Source organism: Cheilinus undulatus, linkage group 5, assembly GCF_018320785.1.
Source record: "Cheilinus undulatus linkage group 5, ASM1832078v1, whole genome shotgun sequence".
In the NCBI taxonomy this organism is placed as follows: Eukaryota; Metazoa; Chordata; class Actinopteri; order Labriformes; family Labridae; genus Cheilinus; species Cheilinus undulatus.
This window is the reverse complement of record NC_054869.1, coordinates 38,860,640-38,883,852: the sequence shown is the minus strand read 5'-3', so window position 1 is coordinate 38,883,852 and position 23,213 is coordinate 38,860,640. Positions and strand designations below refer to the sequence as shown.

The window sequence follows — 23,213 nt, the reverse complement described above, 5'->3', positions numbered from 1 at the left end:
TTAAGATAAGAATCTTACTGGAAAAGCTCAAATGGAGCTGTTTGATAAAAGACATGGGTGATAAGATCATTTAGAGATAATTTTATGCAAAGATTCGCCTCAACAATTAACTGCTGATTAAAGCAACAAGAAGGACAGGGCACTCACATAAAAGTAAAGTTAAATGTAATTGTACACAACAGTTTAAGATGTTGATTGTGTCGTGTTTTGTTTTGATTGTTTTTTAAGTGACAGAACAAACGCTTATGAGGAGCAAAAAATCAATACCTTAATTTTGCTTAATGTGGCCAGAAGTCAAAATCACGTCAAAGGGCACTCAGAAAGCACAGACCTTCACCAAGGGCAGTCATCAAGTCTTCATTTACAAAACTGTGAGTACTAGGGAGCTAAATGCAATTTTAAAAAATTATATTTAATTGAAATATATAAATTAAAAACTGAAAGTTTATGGTTTGGGCTTAAAGTGGAGGGTTTTTTTTATTCCTGCCTGCTGCATTTTCTCCGTGCTTTTTTAAAGTTTTAAAAGAAAAACATTTGGCCTAAATATTTCCCAACCTTCAGGACACAAAGTAGCCTAAGAAGTAAGAATGGTTATATTTTCGCACTCTGACCACATGCATAGTCACAAATAGCTCAAACATGAGCTTTTTGGTAGCATTTCTCTATGAAGAAATCACTTCTTGACCCCCAAGGTGAGTTATCTGCTGCTGCATGATGCCATCTGCAAAGAACCTATAATTTAATAGATACTGAAAGTGCAGATTTAACTGATTACATGAAAAACAGCTTCTCTTAGCCTGTCTTCCCTGATTACATGGCATCAAACTATACCTTCAGGCTTACAATATATGAACACTTAAACATTTTATGTGTGAAGTGCATTAATGAGTTTACATATGCTGGGTATCAAAACTATTGATGATTGTATTATTTGCTGATGATACAACTGTATTTTGCTCTGGCAGTAATTCACAAAAGTAAAAGGAGACCACTACAATTTTAGATCTTTGAAATAAACATGTCAGTTTAACTTTTGAAAAGTAAAGGAAAAATTCTTAGTATTTTTGAAACAGCTAAATGACATTTTCTGTTAAAACACTGACTGTGAGTGAAGAGCTGCTGTCACAGGAGCAGTCAGACAGGAGCCTTAGAACCACAATGGTTCTTGTTTTAACATTATGTGCTGCTCATTCATCCTGGACTGCATACCACGCTCTTTCCCAAGATCATGCTCTGAATACTGAATAGCTGCTGCATAATAAGGAATGAATGTATTATGTGCACCACCACAACAGCATTTTCTTCTCCAAAGATCTATTATCTTATCTTTCTGTGGCGTCTAAACAAGCCAAGCTTTGCTCAAATTGCCAGTTAACATGTGCCATTTTGTTGTGTGGTTGCTCTTTCGTTGATATTTCACATTTCAGCTAACTCTGCTGCTCTTTGTGTTATTTTTACTACAACCAGGACCTGTGCTGCATGTTTTATGCATGTTTTCCATTGTGAACTGAAGGATACTAGCAATAAAAACATTCCACACAGAGGATCTAGTTTTCTCCAGATTCCTTATCAGCAAATTCTTCAGCGCAATACCCTTTTCACTACCCGGGTGAGAAAACTTCCAAGGATGCATTTGACACACAAGCATACACAACTGCGCACACACTCAAATACACACATGCAGATGACTGCAGGCACAGAGGAAAAGGAGTGGGAGGATGTGATGGTAAGATCTTTCCCAGCTTGCCCTCTCTTTTGCTTACATGAGGTCATCCGACTGCCGGGTTAAACAATCAATGTGTGCATGCATTCCAGAAATGATATCCTCCATAGTCAATGAAAAACAAGTAATGCATTTTATTCCTGAATGAAATGACAATGAAGTTTTTATCATCTGCCTTATTTAATTTTATAAAAACAGAGCAAAACACCACATAAACACATACATCATTCAAAATAAACTGGTGAAATAAGCAGACTGAATGGTAACAACATGGATATTTCACAGATTGAGAGACCTTAAACTCTTGTCTAGAGTTATAATGTACATACTGAAAAGACATTTCTTTTATCTTGTTTCAGAGTCTCTACGCCTGTTGAGCTGCAGCCTGAGCTGCAGTCCGGGCAGCTAACTGCTTCTGTTTCTCCTGTTCTACCCTCTCCCTCATCTCCTTCTCTCTCTGGATCAGCCGCCTCTTCTCTGCCTCCCAGTCCTGCAGTCGCCGCTCATACTGCTCCAAGTCCACTTTCTCTGCAGCCGCCAGCTTCTGCTGGGCCAGAGCACTCACTAAAGCCTGAAAGGAGGCAGAGTCCACTTTACCCTGAGACTCCAGCTGGCTCCTCAGCTCCTAAAGTAAACAGAGAGAAGTTAAAACACCCAAAAGTAGCTTCATCCTTTCATTTGAAAACTTGTTCTTTTCTTGATCAGTGAATTCTCGTTTCTGTACATTTCAAAATGCTCAAACTCCTCTGAAAACATTCCTGTATCCCCATGAGAGATTGATTATCTGGAGTTCACTCTATAAAAACATTCAAGTCTGGATGTTCTGATGTAGACATCTGAGAGCCCACTTCTTATTTTTGAAATTGATACTCATAGCAGCCAATAAAATCACGTTCCTTCTCTGCTGTCCTATTTCAAACAGGATCATTCAAGGCTCAACTTTGCATGACTTATTAAATGAATTAACAAAGGCACAGAAAAAAACTGTACTTAGACAAAAATCCTAACCCTATGTGTCTGTTTAAGGGGTAGTGAAATACATATGGTGATTTCTGTTCAGTCTCTTTTTGCAGACTTTCTAATGCGGCTGTAGCCTGCATGATAAAATCCCTTCGGCCAGTAATTGTAATTAAAAACAAATATTTAGAAGTATTGATCCAACTAAATGACTCTTTTTGGACTTTATGAACATAATGCTCTGAAGCACCCTTTTCATTCCAGACAATAATGCCATTCTTATCTGCTGATTAACAGGCGGTAGTAATATGTAAAATCATCCATTTAATGAATCAATAAATCAGTTAGTCACTCAATAAATGAACTAGAACTGCCACCTAGCAATTAGATGCCTCAGTGAGGCATGAAATTTGCCAGGCTGGATAAGTTTTTGTGGTAGTACAATTGATAGAAATCTTTTCTTTTTTATTTTGTTACGGTGTAGGTGCATTAAGGCAGCAGTTTTCAAAGTGTGAGGCGGGCCTCCCCTGGGTGGCGCCACAGGACTTCAGAGGAGGCGTGTAACCATAAGTCATAAAAAGATGATTTGCTTTGCTAACCTCTGCTGTGCATGGGGCAAATTAGACAGATTTATAGTTGTAGAGACTATACTAGAGTTGACTATTTTAAAGTTGGGATTTTCCTGCATTGGTCCTGATGATGATTAACAGCCACAGCGTTTAATTAGCAAAGATGTACAAGCTAATGACAGCATAAGGCTGTGTAAACCCTGGGGTCATAGTAAGACAAAGCACTAAGTCTAGTGATCAAACTAGAGGATTTTTTGACAGGAAGTAAAAGGAACTTCAGTCACTGAAGGTAACTGAGACATTACGCCCCACAAGCCTCTGCAAGAGCAGGTTTCTGGCACAGACAATGATCAAAAGCAAGTACCAGGAAAGACTGAAGTTGGAGGATGACCTGCAGTTATGCAATCCTGCATCATCAGCATGAACGTAAACTCAGTTACCACTAAATTAGAGCAAAGACCATAAAAATCAGGTAGTAAGTGCGCTAAGTTCATTATTGAAGGTAATTAGGTGAGATAAAAATGTTTGAAAATACAGATTTTTTTAATTTTTTGAATCATATTTTTTATGAGGGTGGGGGTCCATTATAAGTTATTTTCTCACTTTAACACACTTTGAAAACCCATGCATTAAGGGATTAACATGAGGTGACCTTTACTTATGATCTTAAAATCTAATCAATGCATCCTTAAGTAAGAGTAGAAATCTGTGAAAAGTTTAAAGAAAACCCCTCAAGATATCACACACACAAGAATGGCCTGGACGTATGGACAGTGAGACGCGCAACCCTAAATCATAACCTCTCTGGCCCTGGCTATTGCCACTGTGGTAAACATGAGTAATTAACCCTTTTGAAGAGCAGAGTATATTAAAAACTCATGTTTGAACTCAAAGATATTCAGTAAGTATCTAAGACGGTCTCACAAAATGAAAACAAAAACTTCAAAAGATAACACCACAGGCTGTTTTTAACGGGTAATTATGCCTATACTTGTAAATCAGGCAACTTTGCCCCATCAATGTAAGCAGGGAAAGAGCATGTTTGTGCCACTGACAGGGTCAAACTGCTGAGCCTTTGTTGGGGCCAAAACAAGCACTGACCTTTCCTTTGTCCTCTAACTTTAATAACTCAAGTTTTCCGAGCACGAATGTTGTTTCTTGTTAAAGGATTCTTATCTTAATTGAAAGGTTTATCTCTGTCTGGCTTCTTTCCATAACAATTTTTGAGACTACAAAAAAGTTTAAACCTCCATGTAGCAAAGACAAGCAGTTTTAGAGGATGCATTTTGATGAGGTGCAGACTATCAAGGGCCAAGATGCTTCTACTTGAACAGCACATCTACTGAAGCGAGACCAAAAGTTTTTATATCTATTAGCTATAAAACTGCCCTTTAATTTGATCTAGTTGAGTGGTGAAAATATAAAGGTATTTGCTTTATCTTCCTAGTTTGTTTTCTGACAGCAAGACACTTCAATTTAATAAGCTAAATAGTTTTTTTTGTTTTTGGTCCAACATACTTTGTCATCGCACATAGAGATTGAGTGCCAAGTCATTGTTACAATTAAAGTCAATTTTCAAGAATCCATTCAAAATAACCTTTAGTATGCATCCCCTCTTAATGTTACCCTGAATTAAACACAGGGGAAACTGCTCATTACATGTTTACTCCTTGCCCTGGCATAGCAAATCCATTTAAACTCCATTACTGCACAAGGAAAGCACATTTTCCCTGCAAAAGAAACACTCACCTTGAATCTGCTGGCATATTGCGGTAGTTTATCTTTCTCGGCTTGATCGTCTTCGTCCACCTCTTCTTTCTTTTCATCCTCTTCACCTGCTGACTCCTCTCCAGATGAGTCCGTGTCTGAGGTAGAGGAGAGCTCCTTGAGCAAATTATTCACAGAGTCGAGCTGAAGAAACAGGAAAAATGGAGGTTATGTATGTAGAAAAACTGACATTTATTGTGTATTAAAAATTGTTAGTTTTTTAAGCTGTCACTGCTTTAAAAGTTTTTGTTCCAAGTCTACAGAAGCCCTAAGTGATCATGTATCCATACATTTTTACTCCATTTTACAGTGATAAAAAGTGATTTTCAGTAGCCTTCTGGAAAGCTGGACTTATTTTTTCACAACCCCAGAGTTGCAAAAGCACAAAACAAACATAGAAGAGTACCACTCTAAAAGAACCTACTGCTTCTCAGCATCTGTTTGTTTGACTTCCTGATGATGGCGTCAAAGTTTGTTTTTAAGGTCAATATGACAAAGCTGTGAATACAAAGACATTTTAAGTGTTTGAATAGAGTGCCTTGGAGTTTCTTTCTTGTGAATTTATGAACTAAATTAATCCTATTCCAAAGACCTCAGACATATTTTCTACTGAGTCCATGAAGCACTCCTTATCAGAGGTTTCATAGAAATAAGTCAAGTGTGCATCAGTGGTAGTCAGTCAGGGCTCAATCCCCAGCCCCTGCAGCTACATGTCATTGTTTCCTTAGACATGACACCCAAAATTTCTCCCACTGCTGTGTCAGTGGGCAGTAAATGCGTATGAGTGGGATTAATTAATACAGGGTTTATGCATGGATCAACTGACAAAAAAAATGTACACTTTTAAGACCTTTCTCAAGACCACTCTCGATAGATTTAAAGACACAACAACACCTTTGATTTCCAACACGTTACAAAAAACCCAGTGACATACATGTTTGTGCAAATTGCTAAAAATGTGATGAAATTAAAAAAAGGAAATCCTGGTAGTATTCCTCATCATGGTATGCAAAACAAGCTTTCAATGCTATAGAAAAAAAGGCTCAGCTTGATACGAAAAGTTAGGTGTCAGACTTTTTTTACACAAACAATCTAATCAGAGCTGTACCACAATCTAGAAGTACCTTTTCACAAGTTTGCATGTTTACACATTTTTATAAAAAAAAAAAAAAAAGAACATAGATTTAGGTTAAAAGAATAAAAAATGAATTAAATCTGAAATCTATGAAGCCAGACTAAAGATGTCATACATGTACACTGAAGTAAGGGTTTTTTTTGCCTTTAGTAGACGTGAAATCTAGTCATGATTAATGATGAAAAGTGACAAATCCATTTAGAGTAAAGTAAGATACTTGGATCAGGCATAACATGGCAGACACCCTGTTATACTGATGCCTAGTGCATCAGTGTGTGAATTTGTTAGTAAGACCTGCAGTGTAGGAAGTGCTTTGAATAGTCAGGCGACGAGGAAGGCACTGTACAAGCTCAAGTCCATTTACCGTTTAACTCATTAGAGTGAGCAATAGCAGGATGGCATGGGGTTGGCTGGCCTATCACAGTGACCAGTGTAATGTTTTATAGATCAGCACAAAATTAAGCTTAGCTTTAGTTCATGCAGGACACAGTAGTCATGCCGTGATCAGCTGACCCCATTTATTACCTTCCAACTCCCACAGCCAATCACAGCTCTCTCTCTCTCAACACAGTGGTCCATTTAGATATGGCATACTTCTCACCCCTGCTTGCATTAATGCAGATGCACCATGCTGCTGTGGCTGGCAAAGCTTAACCTCCTCCACCCCAGCCTCCTCCTTTATAGCATAAAGCTTGCTGCACCCTCATATTCAGATTCATGTTACTATGTATTAATTGCTTTTGAACTAACCTTACTGTATTCAGTACAGGTTGTCATTAATGTATCCATCAATATAAGGGTTTCTAACCATGCACTCCCTGGAAAGTCAAAGTGTGCTGCTTAACTAATCCAGGAAGCATCTTTTGAGCAGAGCCTTCTCTGCCAAGTAAAACTGTGTATCCATTTTGTAATAAAAGTAAAATGTATGATGAGAGTGTTCCTGACTGAAATAAGTTAAAAAATAGAAAAATCAAAATAAACTTGTCACAGAAAATGAAATACATAAAATGTATGAAAGCATGTCTGCTTTGGGCTACCGTACAAGTAAAAGTTCAATATTTCAAACTTTCTAGGAAGATTCATGTTCTTTTTTTAGAACAGGCATGTGATGATGTAGGAGGCTGAACACCTGACTTGACAACTCACCTCTAAATCTGAGGAAGAGGAAAGATTAAGAGTGACCTGAGGCGGCATTCACCAGCACCTTGATTTGAGGTGTAATATTTCCTCTCTGTCCTGCGGTCTTATCTGCTCTGTCTACATTATTGCGTTGCTTCTGTCTGACTGGGGCCACTTGGTTCCTGTGGCACTGATTCTCACAGACATCCTCAGTGCTCCAGGCTCTTCAAAATCTCATTAAACATGGACAAAGCTGAGCTATTAAACCAGACAGCCTAGGTCAGATTACAGGCAATGCATCCAACTGTGTTCATGCATATGAGAAAATAACAATGATATGACAGCAGGCGTGTTTAATCTCAGCTCATGAAGACAGTCTGCGTCACAGACCTCACCTGGATAATAACAACAGCATCTATTATGTCTGTGTCTCTAACACTGTGTGTTAAAAATCCTGTTGTTGAGTGACTCACAGACATTCAATATTGAGTACTTGGCAACATTTACATGTAAACAGATTCCAGATTAATATTCCAGCAGCAGCAGGGAACGGTTTGGAAAAAAAATTTTTTTTTTCAGGCATTGACTGATGAGGTTCAAAAGAGTGCAGCAAGAAAGGCTGTTTCCCTTTTTTCTATGCTTTTTTCATTCTGTGTTTAACCAATGGCATTATTCTGCTGTTTTTGTTTGCTTTATTAATACATTCATTGCTAAATAAGCAAAAGTTGTATTTTATCATGTCCAAAGGCAATTCTGGATTATGTAAGTGTGTGATCATCATAACTTGCTGTTAGTGTGGATAATCTGTTGTTAAAGTTACTTTTTTTGAACTTTTTATTTTTAAAGTTTGAGGTAATTTTAGCTACATTACCATAGTGGGGAGCTTAAGAAACCGCAGTCCTTATCTCCTACATTTGTTCTGCTGCAGTCTTTCTAAAACAATGTAAAAGATGTACTTATTTGATGTAACATTTTTTGTTTTTCATATCAAGTTTGTAGATAATTAGCAGGTGAATTGTAATTCTGACTCGCTATCGCTTGTCATTATACTCTATAAATGACTACAATGGTGGTAAAAAACCAAGAGCTTTGTCTGAGAGACGTTTGTCCGTTTGCAGGAAATGTGCTTTCTAAATAGTTGATATAATTAAATAATTAATTTGATCTGATTGAAAATATAAATACTCCAGAGACACTCCAGTTTCATGTTTGCTGTGATTAGGTTTTAAAATCTAATAAGGGATGCTGCACTCCACAATTATCATTTCTATGATATCACTTTCAGCTCAGTGTCCACGCTTTACTCAGATTGCAGATTTCTCTTTTCACTTCATTGGATTATACACCTATAAAATTTAATGCAAACTTAAAGACTAACTACTAAAGACAAACTAACCGAGATGGTCGAAGCTGTATAGTCACGTCCGAAAACACAGCTGTTTATTGGCAATGTGTGATGATGAACTGCAATGAAGTGGCGTCTCGTTTCTTAAGGGAATGTTTTCCGTTACCACTCTGTTTCAAGGGGCAAGAGGAAGGGGTAGACGAAGGGGAAGGGTTAAGGGGTAGAAATGGGACTGGCCCTTAGTCTCACTTTATTTAAAAACAACTTGGTTATAGATTCATATTCTCTTGTAGTTATTTTGCACTAAGAAAAGATCATATTTCACTGTATAACCTCCTCAGGTATCAAAAGTAGTTACTCAGTACTTTAAGTAAATTTTAAAAGACTTACTTTTTACTTTAACTTGAGTAGATTTATAGATGACTACTTTTACTTCTACTTTAGTACATTTTATCCAAAGTAACTTTATTTTACTTGAGTACAATAGACTAGCCAGTGCATTGCTTTCGGTGATCAAGAAAATTTGCCATTTAAATAACATTTCCTTATAATTTAGATCTTCAAACTGTTTTGTTCTTTCAGAGTTTTCCATTTCTGATGATTTTGCGTGTTTAAGAGAACATGCATTGAATAAAACTTTCTTCTTTTTGGTCCTTACTGTGTCTTTGGTCAGCTTGATATCACCAGAAGAAGAAGCAGCCACTCCCTCCATGACCGCCAACGCTCGGCTCAGATACCCATGACCCCAGAAGAGAGGCATCCCTTTGAACACGGCATGTATGCCCTTTGACATCTCCACTTTACCTGGACCAAAAAAGAAAAAAGAGGATAAATCAGACAAAAAGAGGACAAAAAATGGTTAAAAAAACATACAGGAAGAAAGTGTAAGGAAAGAAACTCTGTAATACTAACCTAAGAGGGCATTTCCTAGTAGCTGAGTGCTGAGGCCGATAGTGTTGTCCTGTTTCAGTCCACAGATGAGCAGAGATGCTCCCAGAGCTCGCTCTGCTGACACCTGAACACAGCAAGGATCACGTATGGTATTTAGAAGCTTATTTGTTATTCCTGCTGCATCATTCACATGCTTATCAGTAAAAAGCATTTCTCTCAATAACGGGAAAGCATTTTTTTAAAGAAACCTCCCATAAATCACACCAGTGATAGAAGATTAATGTTTTCAGGAAAGTAAACATTATGTATTTCATAGCCTTTGCACATTCTTTGATTATCTGTTTTCACATATGTTGTTATTGTTAGACTCACAGTGAGTTGTGGTCTTGTTGCTAGGTAACTGCCCAGAGCGTACAGAGACAGGATCTGTATGGAGGGAGCGTCAAAGGCCTCCTGAAGCATCACCTCTTCAACAACAGAGCACGCACCTGTCCAGAAACAACAAAAGCATCATGTCACTTCTATGCTTGTCTTTTATAATGTATACTAAATGGACAAAAGTATTTGGCCACACCTGTTTGTTTATTGAATTCAGGTGTTTCAATCCAACCCATTGCCATAGGTGTATAAAATCAAGCACCTAGCCATGCAGTCTCCATTTACAAACATTTGTGGTAAAAAAAAATGGGTCGTTCTAAAGAGCTCAGTGAGTTCAAGTGGGGTACTCTAATGAATGCCACCTTTGCAATAAGACGGTTCATGAAGTTTCATCCCTGCTGGAAGTTCCACAGTCAACTAAATTTTCTTTTTTTTGGGGGGGGGGGGGGGTGAGAGTGGAAGTGTTTAGGAAGAACAGCAACTCATCAATAAAAGGTAAGACAATGTAAAATCACAGAGCGGGGTCAGCGCCTGCTAAGGTGCATGGTGTGTACATTTTGCCAATGCTCTGCTGATTCCACAGCTGAAGAGTTCTGAATTTCCACTGGCATACATGTAAACACAAAAACTGTTCAGTGTTAGCTTCATGGAATGGGTGGAAACGTGTTTTGTTGAGTGACGAATCATGCCTCTCTGTTTGGCAGGTGAGTCTGGGTTAGATGGGTGCAGAGAGAACGTTACCTGTGCAACTGCACTGTGCCAACTGTGAGGTTTGGTGGAGGAAAGATAATGGTATGGGGCTGTTTTTCAGTGTTTGGGCCAGGCCCCTTATCTCCACTGAAGGGCAATCATAATGTTTCAGCATAGCAAGGCATTTAGACAATGCTCTGCTTCAAATTTTGTGGCAACAGTTTGGAGAAGGCCCTTTCTATTCCAACATGACTCTGCCCCAGCGCACAAAGCAGGGACTATAAATACATGGGTTGATGAGCTTGGGGTGGAAGAAACTGACTGGCCCACACAGAGCCCTGACCTCAAACTGATTGAGCACCTTAGGATGAACTGAAACAGAGATTGTGAGCCAGACGTACTCATCCAAAAACATCAATATCTGACCTCATAAATGCTCTTCAGAATGAATGGGCACAAATTCCCACAAAAACACTACAATCTTGCAGAAAGCCTTCCAAGAAGAGTGGAGGCTGTTAGAGCTGCAAAAGGGGTAAAAACTGTATTTGAATACAATGTCATTACAGCCTGTGTTGGTGAAATAGTCAGGCAGCCAAATACTTTTGTCCTTTTGTGACAGAAAAGAACAGAAGAGCAAGTACAAGAAGAAAAAGAAAAAAACAAAAGAAGAAGAAAAATATAAGGGGGCAGAATAAGAAGAGGAAGACAAAAGATGAGAGAAGAGGATGCAGCAGTTGAAGAAGAACTTTTTTGTTTACTATATTCATTTCCTGGGGAAATGTATTGTTATTCTCATATCATGAGAAATTATCATACAACAATAGGCTCAAAATAAACACTCAGTCTGTTGAAATCAGGGAATATAGAAAGAATGAGATGAAACTTGAGTGGCATCAGCCATTGCAGTACCAAGGTTGGCTTCTGGAGCCAATCTGCAGCAGCCATATTGAAAACAGTGTCTCAGACTAAATCTAAATCAACTAGGACACACAAAGAGGTCGAGCTTAGGCCTGAAATATACATGCTTTTAAATGAGCGTACGTGTTTAATGTGTCATCTGCGCATGTTGTTGAAAATTATCGGAAGGTGGAAATGAGATAGGATACACATGACTAGTAGAGGCAATGTGGAGGCAGAGGAGGTTTTATTTGTTTAGATTTTCATATATGCTGAGAATATTCTGACAAAACAAAAAATAAACAAAGGGTCATTTGCATAGATTCCTGATTTCATCTGCTGCTGTACTGATGACATCTACAAATGCAGTTGGCTGCAAGTCACCACTTCATACAATCATAATTAAACAGAAACACCATCTGTTCACCGAGGGAAATGATGGAGAAAAAGAGTGTAGACGGTGAGTTCTGACCATCAGTCTGAGCTGATCCTATCTAACTCTCGATTGCTGATGTTAATATCATGTTCATTCTGATGTTAGAATTAAGATTTTAGTAACCATTTAAGTCTCCAAGTCTGATGTCAACATATCAAGTAGTTGTAAATGACCTGAGCTCTCTCATGTGCCCTCTAGTGGTGTCCTCCAGTTATAACCATTGAATATAACCAAGTACATTTACAACAAAGCTCATGATGAAGCTCGATGCAAACAGAGCAAGTGTCTGGGCCTAAATCCTCCTGACAAACAGCTCCACCATGCTGGCTTTAAGTTATGTCAGTCACGTGTCTAATTATGCATAACCTGAATCCTTCTCAAAACCAAAATGAAGAGAGTTTTACAAATGTATCCTCCGTACAGTTTGTGCCCATAAAGACATGAGCTATCATGACCAAAAATGTTCATGAACCAGGCTGTAGACATGCTTATTTCTGCAGTAAAAAGGGACAGTTTAACATGGGATGTTTATGTGATTTAAGTGTTTCTGCAGCCAGCCTTGAGCAGATATTCAAGGAACTGCAGTTTTTTGCACTTTGGCTTTTCTGGCTTCATTATTCAACCACAGAGGCTGCTGTTTGGTCTTATCTGCATTTTTTATTCTCAGAATCTTTCATTTGATTCAGCTTTTTAAAAATCCTTACCTTTAAAGTCTCCATCTTTAATGAAAGAATCTATGAGCAGGTTGAAGGTGAAATTATCTGGGAATATTCCATACTGGACCTGCACACACAGACAAACACATTAGGGATATTTAGTTCCTGATGCATCTCTTATATATTTATCTCTTATCTCACAGCAACATGACACCAGTCAAAACATCAGATGTGCCCCTGATGATGCTCCTTACAGTAAACCCATCACTGGCTCATGATTGTATCTGCTTTTGCTATAATTCAGAGCTGCTGATTTTCAGATAGTATTACTCACTTAGGCAGAGAACACACAGCGGGCTGAAAAGGTCAAACATATTTGATGTTATTTGTACTCAACCCCGTGGTTGATTTTGTTTTCTGACTGTTTACACTGCCAGATAACTTTAGGTTATTAGCTCTAACTAGGAGCTTTTGATCAGATTTCCTTTCTGATAACACTGCTTGGTCTTTTTTACTTTGACTTATATAAATCTATAGCCTATATAAAATATGGCTGTACTTTCAGAGATGTACTCACAGGTTTCTGAAGAGGCGCTCTGAGGCCAAACAATGACAAAACAGGAAAAGAGGCAGAGTTGAGGCAAAGCTCCCACCTGTCACTCAGCTCTTTCACACACCGAATTATGCAAAGGTGTGCATAACATTGCAGGAATGATCTGTCCAGACCAAATCTGTTCTTTGTCCCATATTGTATTCATTTCTGCTGTTAAAATGAGTATTGTAATAATATGAGACTCAGCGGGGCTTCTTTGGCTTTTGCAGCCAGTTTCAAGAGGACACTTAAAGAAACAGTAGTTTTTAAGTTTTCTTCATTGATTTCTTTGTTAACTCCAGAGGTCGTTTATTACTGACAAGTGTTCTCATCTTTGTCAACTCACCCTAAATATTAGGAGGAATAATAACTTGTGTACCTTATTTTTAAGAGTGTGCAGAGCCTTGTCCCTCGCACCATATTTCAGACACTGCCTGATCCAGTCGTGAATGGTCCAGTCCCTCAGATACCAACAATTCGGACTGTGACGAAACCTGAAGTGATGAAAAAGGTCTTTTGTACATCGATCTCAGTTTTAATGTGCAAAATATAAAGTTAGGAAAGATGTGAGGAGGAATGGTGAATGCATGAAATCACATTTGATGTTGGAAGTCCAAGGTAACTATTTTTTTGTTTCAGAGCAACTCAAAATTTGACAGCAACTTTCCAAGAATAAGCACTAATTACTGACTACAAAAACTAAGTGAATAAGGACTGGGTGATGATTTTGGTGATAAATTATGGAAATTTGAGAGTCGGAAAAAGGAAAAATTAGATTTTCTCTTGAACTTCACTCCAATTCAACCAATGTTAAAGCTACTGTCAGACACTTTCACTTTGTTTTAGTCTTTGTCATTTTTTAAACACTGCTCATCTATAAGCAGTACTCTTAAACTTAACTAAAACCTGATGATGATTTTTAATTATTAATCATTTCAATACCTCTGAATCCATATCAAAGAAATTATAACAAAGTGCACTTTTGCATAAAGTTTTTGTTTGATCCTGCAGAGAGATGACAAGCAACTGAATATAAACACAGAAATTATCAATACTCTTCTGATGGTCTAAGCGAATTTAAGAATTTTCAAACCTGATTTGTTCCTGTAAGTAATAAACAACATAATGAACTTTAAAAGATAAGTTTGTAGGGGTTGTAAAATGACTTTTTTATTACATAACTAAATAAAAGCAACACTTGTTTTGAGTCATTTTATTCTTTTGTAGTTTTTAAGCAGCAAGGGAAACTGATTAAAAATAATAAGTGGGGTTTTGTGTGGAAAAATCAGTGACTTATTTTCAGGGGCCATACCACCTAGCCCTAAAAAGAAAAGTCCAAATACGTTCAAAAATATGAATATACCGCAATTATAGCTGCTATTAAAAAAAATTTTAAAGCTAAAGATAGTTTTTAAATTCTTATCAGTTTATGAAAAAGATGTGCCGTGATTTAGTTAATTTCCCCAAAACACCCTTGGGTCATTGGGAAATTCACTAAATCTTGTCATTACAAGAATGGGCGCAGATTCCAGAGAAAGGAGGAGTAAACAGGAAAGGTCTGGAGTTGCCCCGAACAAAGAAAAGCATGTGACTGAGCATAAACCAAAACAGACAAGCCAAACAGACAATTCATTGCAGCATAAGCAGGAAAAAGTAGGTACCACACAAAACAGAGAACAACATGTACTGAAGATACTGGGATGGGGAAACTGACAGAAAACTTAAAAATGGACTCTTCCTACCTGTAAAGGTAATACTCTGCTTGATCAACTTCCACCCGAGATGAAATGTTGTCCACAAACTGCGAAAAAAAACAGCAGTTGAAAAACTTTGTCCCAATCACAAACGCATTCAAAATTCTTTGTTGGTTTAACAGCGAATAAATAAACCAAATACAAGCACTCTAAATCTTGGCACAACTCACCCGAGATATATCTAGAGAGCTAACAGGAAGTTTCCTCTCATATGTCTGCTCCATGTTGTTTGCCAGTGCAGCTGGAAATTCAAACATTAATAACTGTTATACTTTGTTTTTCATTCAAAACCCAGTATTTAGAGTGCTTTAACATTATACCATACTGATACAGCTGTCAAAACAACATGACAAAAAAGAGCACCAAATACAATTATCATGAGTTGTAAATTATTTAAAAATGATAAGACTATTACATTTTTTTCATGCCACAAAAGACTGACCTACTATTATCTTTAATGCCACCCTCATCATACCTGTTTTCATAGACAGTTACCCAAAGCTTGATCCAAAATGGGGAAACTAGACATTGTTAAGCAGTCTAATTCCAGTTCCCCTTTTAGGATCAAGCCTTGGATAACAATGACCTGAAGGACTGAAAACATACCCAGACAACTGGATTATTAAATGCACAGTAAGACTGCAGTGTTATGCTGCCACCCTGTGTTGATAGAGTGCAAATACACAGTAAACTGAATTATGGGACTGTCTGCTATCCATGTCCTCAAAGTAAACCTGCATATGATAACATAGTGACCTTTTAAGAACAACATTAGTGTCTTTTACATTTGTGTAGTACAGAAAAGCCGACTGGATTCCTGCATTTTGGAAAGTTTTTAATAATCCATTCACATGCAGTGGTGACGTCAGGTGGCCATGCCAATCAATCTGCATGGATGAGTTGTGGGGGCAGATAAAAAGGGCATAATTTGGCGCTTATCCTTCTAGTGCACAAGTATCTTGTGTTTATTAAAAATTGTGGGATTATCTGCATCTGTGGAGATGATGCCCTATACCTGTATTTACTTATTTGCTGCATTCGGGACTTGTCTTTCCCTAACCTTTGGGCAGAAGTTTTAAAGCATGTAATATACGCATGCATTCAAGAGGAAGTCACGGTCTACTTTGAATATTGCATTGACAAACTGCAACCCAAAGATCTCATTGTGCTTTAAATGCGTACTGAATAAGAACTGGAGATTGATGTGAAAACCATGAACTTACAATTAGAGGGCTGTATGACACAATACATACTTCAGAACCCAAAGGATTACTCACATTTAAATATTTTTTCCATTATAATTTTTTAATCAAAGGATGTTAAGACTGAATCTCTATGCCCTACAGCCCTGAATAGCTTCCATGTATGCAACTCTGTAACTTTTTCCATCATGTCTTGTCTTGAACTGTTGATTGTGTGTCTCAAAGGAGATCAACACACTCACTCTAAACTAAATTCACCTTCCAATGTTAAATATTAGTATCAGCAGATATGGAAATTTCTGCCAATATTCACAGCTGATATATCAGGCTTGCATATCAGCAATATATATCATATATCAACCATGAATATCTGCAAAGTGTTCATACATCATTATCAGGATTGGCTAAAATGAGTTTGGAAATATTGGCATATCAGATATCTGCAAGAATCCAATATCATGCAACCCTAGCTAGTAAAGTAACCTAGTTCAAGCTATTTTTTTACACCTGCTTTTCCTATGCACAAGTTTAATAAACCCCAGACAGGTCACCATAATATTAGTACGAAAACAGATTGACATCAACACTCATAATCATACATGGTGAGCAATTTATTATCCTATCATCATCAACATCTCCATGTAAGAGGGAACCTTTGAAAAAAAGGTGACAACATACTGTAGGTTGCTGTGGATGCTTCTTCAAATTCAGTCCCCTCAATTTTATTATATAATTTACTATTATCACAACAAGCAGCTGTGACTCTCACCCAGGCTCTGACGCTCTATCCTTCTTGTCTCCCACAGTTTGGTGTCTGAATAAGCTGCTGAGAGTAACCATCTCCGGGCTGCAAAGACATACAACGAATCAGGTCATTTTAATACTAATATTATATGTTCACTGTCGGATGTTTCAAGATATGAGAACTATCTGGAGAGAAAAGTCAACTATAAAACCTCAGTTTGGGTCATGTTGCTAACTAAAGCTAAAGATTCACGCAGTTAAGGCTAGCTAAAACATGAACAGGGGACATTTAGCTCTTTCCGCCAAAACACCCCAATGAAGACATGTAAACAGAAGTTAAACGAACAAATCCACCCGAGTATGTCAGTTGATTTAGAATACAAAAGTATGCCTGCTTACCCAAAAAAGAAGGAGATAAACATTTAACTTTGACTGCCGCTGTCACACACGGCTTAAACACGGAGGCTGCCATGTTTGGACGATACCATTTCAGCCGCTGAGGGGGGAAACAATAATACTTTCTGATAGTGACGTAGAAGGGTTGTACCAAAAACACTGTTCTCCAAAATGTCTAACTTGAATTAAACACACCTGCGTCTATGCTTGCTTCATTTGAAAGCCAGGACACTAAAAGCTCACTAGAATATCGAGTCCATTAATTTGTTTTATGGATCAGTCCTAAAGACTATTAAATCTGAATTAAATAAAATAACCCAAAGATGTTGCCAAATTATTTTCTTACTTTTTTTGTTCTTGCGTTTGTGTTAGCCATAGATTGTTTAGACAGTCTGTGGGAATGGCAAATTTTAGATGATTGGTATGGAATCTAACTTCAACAAATCATTCATATTTATAATTAAGGAAATAATCTGATGAAGTTTTATCTTTGTAACCAACACAGACTGATTGGCTGGTTGTATACATCAAATGAATTGTGTTGCAGGAGTGTGCTCCTGAAATTAAGGTATATATAGATAGATATATAGGTAGATATACAGCATTTAAATCTGAAAAAAATAATGTCAAACACTAGAGGGTGCTGTTTATACAAGAAAACAGACAACTATATTGAAGTAGAGGTGCGACAGCTTCACTCTGTTTTTTGGCAATAGTTTGTCAAGCCACAAAAAGTCACTCCTTGCAAGATACAAAGCATCTTAGATGTATGCTGCCTCAAGCTTTTCAGCAGTTTAACATTTGTCTAGAAATCCTTTAAAGAGTGTGACAATTGTTAAAATGAGAATTCACCTTAAAATGCCGCAGAGGATAAGATAGCTCCTTTAAGCAGAGTGGTTTCATTTCTATTTGTATATTTTAATACAGTTGACCTGTTGTCCCCTCTCACCTCTCTGGAGTGTTTTTGTTGTCCTCTCATAGGACTGCTATTATTACAGAGCGCTTCTTGGCTACGTGTCCAAGGAGGTGACAGGTTGAGACTGGGGTGGGACACTTTTGTTGAACAAAACGTGGAAGAATTTTAGCACCATCTCATTTTCTCTCCAGCAAAACAGGAAGCTCCAACCCAAGCTACACTAGAGAGAACAGACAGGACGTAAACATCTCTACACGCACAGCTAGGGATGCTGGGATATCTTTTCAGGAATATAATATGAACACGTTCTTTACTGTTGTCATATGAGTCTGCTTCTCTACTGGATCCTCAAATTATTCTTCAAAGCCAGTACTAAATCTGTTTAAGGAATAATTTACCAAACTTCCTGCTTATCTTGGATGTTTGCTTGCATCAGGTGATGCTAAGTATATAAAAGTATTCAGTTTTCAGTTTCACATTTACATACAAATCTGTCCACTTTAGCTCATGGATTAACTAACTAGGTTGTGGAGGTCATAGTCAAGGTAAAAAGGCCTCATGTCAATCTCTACATGCACCTACACAAGTCTTGCTGTGGCACAATTTAAGACATAGAAATCTTTTTGGCCCCTTTGATTTCTGGAGTCCCAAAGTACAGTTTATGAGCCACCACCATTTGTTTGATATAGATGGGGCATTTACAACATTTATAACATATGCATACTATTCTAGTATTCATCTCTTTAAATGTTCTTTGTGTTATGTTTAAAGGTCATAGGTGAAGGGCATTGGGCCTCCTTGCTTGAGAGCACAATAATTCAAGACTGCATTTAGGGAAATGTACTGAAAGGTTTAATGTAAAATTTGGTACCAGTCTACGCTGAAAGACTTTTTGCACCATAGAAAAGCTGCACTGTTTTTATGACTTGAGACATTCATATTGATATCAGCATGACACTTAATGACCCTGTCTGATAGATGACATTAAGTTTGACTTTGTGGGAGCAAGAGAAAGTAAAGCAGAGTGAGAGCTCTGCATGCATTCAGTCAGATATGCACACTTACACAGCACTGCATTCCTCTACTGGCTCTGCTGATCCTGTTCTTGCCTCTGTAATGCCTCTGTTCCTACCTTGAAAGCTGGCACAGAGAGAGGATCACTTAATCTCTTCATTACACCTTTAAAATGTTCAAGGCATGAGGACATGAAGGTTGCAAGAGCACAAAACAAACACATAAATAGTCTTAACTCTTCTTATTGTGTGACCTTGGCATGTCACAGTCCCACCCAGTCTGGACTATCACAGCAACCAAATCACCAGAAATATATCCCATTATTATGAGAAAACTAACATTGTTTGTTAAGCCAGGTGAGTTTTGAACTCAAGTGCAGGATGCAGAGTCAGAGGAGTTAGGTTTAATGAGTTTTATTGTCGAACTGTAGATAAATGGCAGGAGCTTGGCTGTAGTGAGAGTCAGTGGGCAAGGAGAAGCAAGCAAGAATCCTGGAGCACCAAAAGATAGTGGTTGTGTCAAGTGGAAGGTGCTGTGAATCAGCAATTTGAGAAAGTACCAACGTGACTGAACCAACAATCTGGCGATGTTTGGTTGGTGAACCATGGTTTCATATAATGTGGAGCAGCTGAGCCAGTCTAAGCTGGTGAAGGGAGTCCGTAATAAGTAAGGAGCAAGAGAGTGTTATGCCGCATTCCATTTACCTCGGAAGTCAGATGTCGGAACTGGGAATGAAGTCATGTTGGTCTTAGAAAAAAAGGGATTTCCCATTTTTTTGCGTTCCTCTTGTTACAACCACGACAAGTCAGAAAAACAATGGATGCAGTTCTTGCGTTAGCCAGTCATTGTTTTTAGCAACGTTGAACAGTTGCTAGCTGATGAGCCGTTAAAACAACACATTGTGCAGTACTTCTTGCATTGCAAGACTGATGCTACACAGTAAATACAACCACAGGGTAGTGCTGTGTCTACAATTTCTAAAAATGCACTGAGAAACAGAAAAAGGTTCACAAAACAGGTCCTAATCACAGCTTTCACTACACTTAATGCTTTGTGCCGCCATGTTGTGTTGCCAAGGTCGGGGTGCAAGAACGAGTGAAAGAACAAGTTCATGAGTTGTAAATATGACTTTGGGAGGCGTCCCTTTTGCCACTTCTGGTCAGAAGTTGGGAAAATAAGTTGGAACGTGAGTAACGATGACAAAAGGATCGCAGCATTATTAACAAGGCCCAGGACGGGGCTGGAGCAATGACACTGATGACAAGAAAAATAAAGGGAGCTCTCAAGAAAAAATCAGGAAATTACTTGCTATTAAATACATGGATGCATGTTTGCTTAGAGCTTCTATGGTTTAAGGTTAACACAGCATGAAAACTGTTCAGACATCTACTTTTCTTTAATGCTGAGAAGCTTAAAGTCACTTGTTATTTTTTCAGTGAAGTGAAACATATTTGCTTACAAATACATTAATCCCTCTTTCTGATCTCGATGAGTGTGTGAGTTTCATTGTGAAAACGGAACATAAAGCCTCTTTAAACCACAGGATTGGTTTTCCCGTTAGGACACTACCTCTCGTGTTACCTGTTCTCATGTTTGTTTGACTGATCTAAAAAGTTCTCATGCTCTTTGACGTTTCAGTTCTTTAGAAACAAACAGAGCTAGAAATACATTCTGTTTTTTCCCCCAAATCTTTGAGCTTTATACTGAATGTGTTGTTATGCAACATAATTCTGTTTACCTTGGATTTAATGGTCTTATTTGACACATTATATCTGCTAGTAATGCATAAATCATTAAGAGTTTACTTTGCTTTGTCACTGAGTAATATTTTAAAGCCTTTATGTCAGAAAATATGTCAAGTGGAAAATAGTTGTGGTCTGATGAGACAAAAAATGGTGCCTTTTGCCATCAGAAAATAGGCTATGTTTGGTGGACAGAAAACACAGCACACCATCCCCACTGTGAAGCATGGTGGTGGCAGCATCATGCTGTGGGGATGCTTCTCAGCAGCCAGGTCTTTAAGGCTTGTAAAGGTAGAGGGTAAAATAAATGCAGCAAAATATAGGAAAATTGTGGAGGACCATCTCATTTAGTCTGCAAGAGAACTATGGCCAGGGAAAAGATTTATTTTCCAGCAAGACAATGACCTGAAGCATTCAGCGAAAGCTGCACAGAAATAGTTTAAAGACAACAAGGCGAATGTTCCAGAGTGGCCAAGTCAAGACCAGGCCTCAATCCAAAAGAGAATTTGTGGCTGGACTTGAAAAGGGCCTTTCACGCCTTATCCCTGTACAACCTGACAGAGCTTGAGCAGTTTTGCAAAGAAGAATGGAGTAAAAATGCAGCTTACAGATGTGGAAAGCTGATTGAGACTTATCCACGCAGAACTGTGATTGTGCAGTCATTTAAACCATTTTACCTTACATATTTTTGTTCAGTTGACATTACTTTCTATAAATCTATATCCGCCTTGAAATGAAAGAGTTTTTATGTTTTTATCAACAAAGCCAAATCACGCATACCATGATTGATTTATAAAATCAGAAAAAGATCAAACATGCAAGGGGGTAAATACTTTTTATCGGCACTGTGTGCTCACTGCATGTTTTAGCTTTTTTTAAATATTTTTTTTGTTCTTATTCAACAGTTTTATTGTTATTCATATTGATTGTGAAGTGTTTGAATGATATTTTGGGTTTATTTTGTAGTGTAATAGTCTCTAGATTAAATTCTAATGCTTAGATTTGTCAGTTGCATTATAAATTGTTCTAGATGTGCTTTTAATTGATTGCCTAAAAGAAGCTGACTTTCTACGGGAAAAACAGATACACAAACGATGATCTCTGTGGTTCCTCTCTGAGCTGGTGGTTGGGATTGAAACGTGTAGGTGAGGAAAGGAAAGGAGAGGAGGATGTGAGAACTTCCTCAAACTGTTTGCAGTTTCGCCCTTTCAGACACGGTGGTCGTCACTGGTAGAAAAAGAGAAGCTCCTGTTCTGCATTTTATATGACTAGAAATGACTCGCTGTTTACCTGAACTGGCACGATAAAGTTAGGTGTAACGGGAATGTGCAGCATCGACTACTGCATTCTGCTCAGGGAGAAATATTACCCTAAATGACCTTTTGCTGCATCACTTCATGTAGGCATGAGACATGATTGCCCTGATGCTCTGTCTGATAACACATCTTCTTCTGCGTAATGACAAATAACTTTACTCCATCTTTATTCCAGCAGTGTATCTGTTTTCAGAGGGACCTCTGCAATGAGGAGAAACAATGCTTCATTCTGAGTCACACAGACATACGAGGCCTTTGTCTGGGACACCCACTGTGTCCGTCACCGTTGTTTGATCACAACCTAAAAGAGAGAAGGGGAGAGGTGTTTTCTCTTCCTCTTCCTCTGCTTTGAAAAAGAAGCAGGAGGAGAAAGGCAAGCTTTTTGAAACTCGAAGCAATCATCCCTGGTATGATAAAAAGCTTGTGTCAGACTCAGAGATTCATTATCAGGGCTTTAATTCTTTAGGGTATGTGTGGGCTGAAGAAACAGGTTTCTTATGAGTTGAACTCTTTATTTTGTTTTTATCCAGTAGTTTATGTTTGACCTGTATTAGGCAGCCATGTGATAAAACTTCAGTAATAACTCCAAAAACTGAGCCAATAAAGGAAGATGCAGACAAAGACTTTCGTGATTGGGATGGCTCAAATGAGGTGCTGACCTATGAGGGGCTGGGGAAGAGTCTGTGAGCACAAACACCGGGATGAACCCCACTTTTTCACCTTTTACACTTAACAGCCACTTCATTAGGTACACCTGTTCAACTGCACATTAACATAAATATCTTATCAGCCAATCATATGGCAGCAAACAAAGCATTTAGGCATGCAGTAATGGTCTGGGTGATCTGTTAAAGTTCAATCCAAGCACTAGAATGGAGAAGACACATGATTTAACTGACTTTGAATGACTGTTCGTATGAGACAGGCTGGTCAGAGCACTGAAGAAACTGCTGATCTATTTAAATTTTTTCACA

The 23,213-nt window shown here is 38.1% G+C and overlaps 1 protein-coding gene across 1 annotated transcript; it reads right to left on the bottom strand.

Annotated features, from left to right (window-relative positions):
- Positions 1–1,833: 1,833 nt before the first annotated feature.
- On the bottom strand, positions 1,834–17,342 carry mrps27 (mitochondrial ribosomal protein S27). The gene is made up of 11 exons (XM_041787935.1): positions 17,255–17,342; positions 16,881–16,958; positions 15,080–15,150; positions 14,898–14,956; positions 13,535–13,649; positions 12,612–12,690; positions 9,879–9,994; positions 9,528–9,630; positions 9,274–9,419; positions 4,999–5,160; positions 1,834–2,348 (listed from the first exon to the last, which is right to left on the bottom strand). Exons 1-11 carry the CDS (start codon positions 17,325–17,327, stop codon positions 2,088–2,090), a joined length of 1,263 nt encoding a protein of 420 aa, XP_041643869.1. The 5' UTR covers positions 17,328–17,342; the 3' UTR covers positions 1,834–2,087.
- Positions 17,343–23,213: the final 5,871 nt, after the last annotated feature.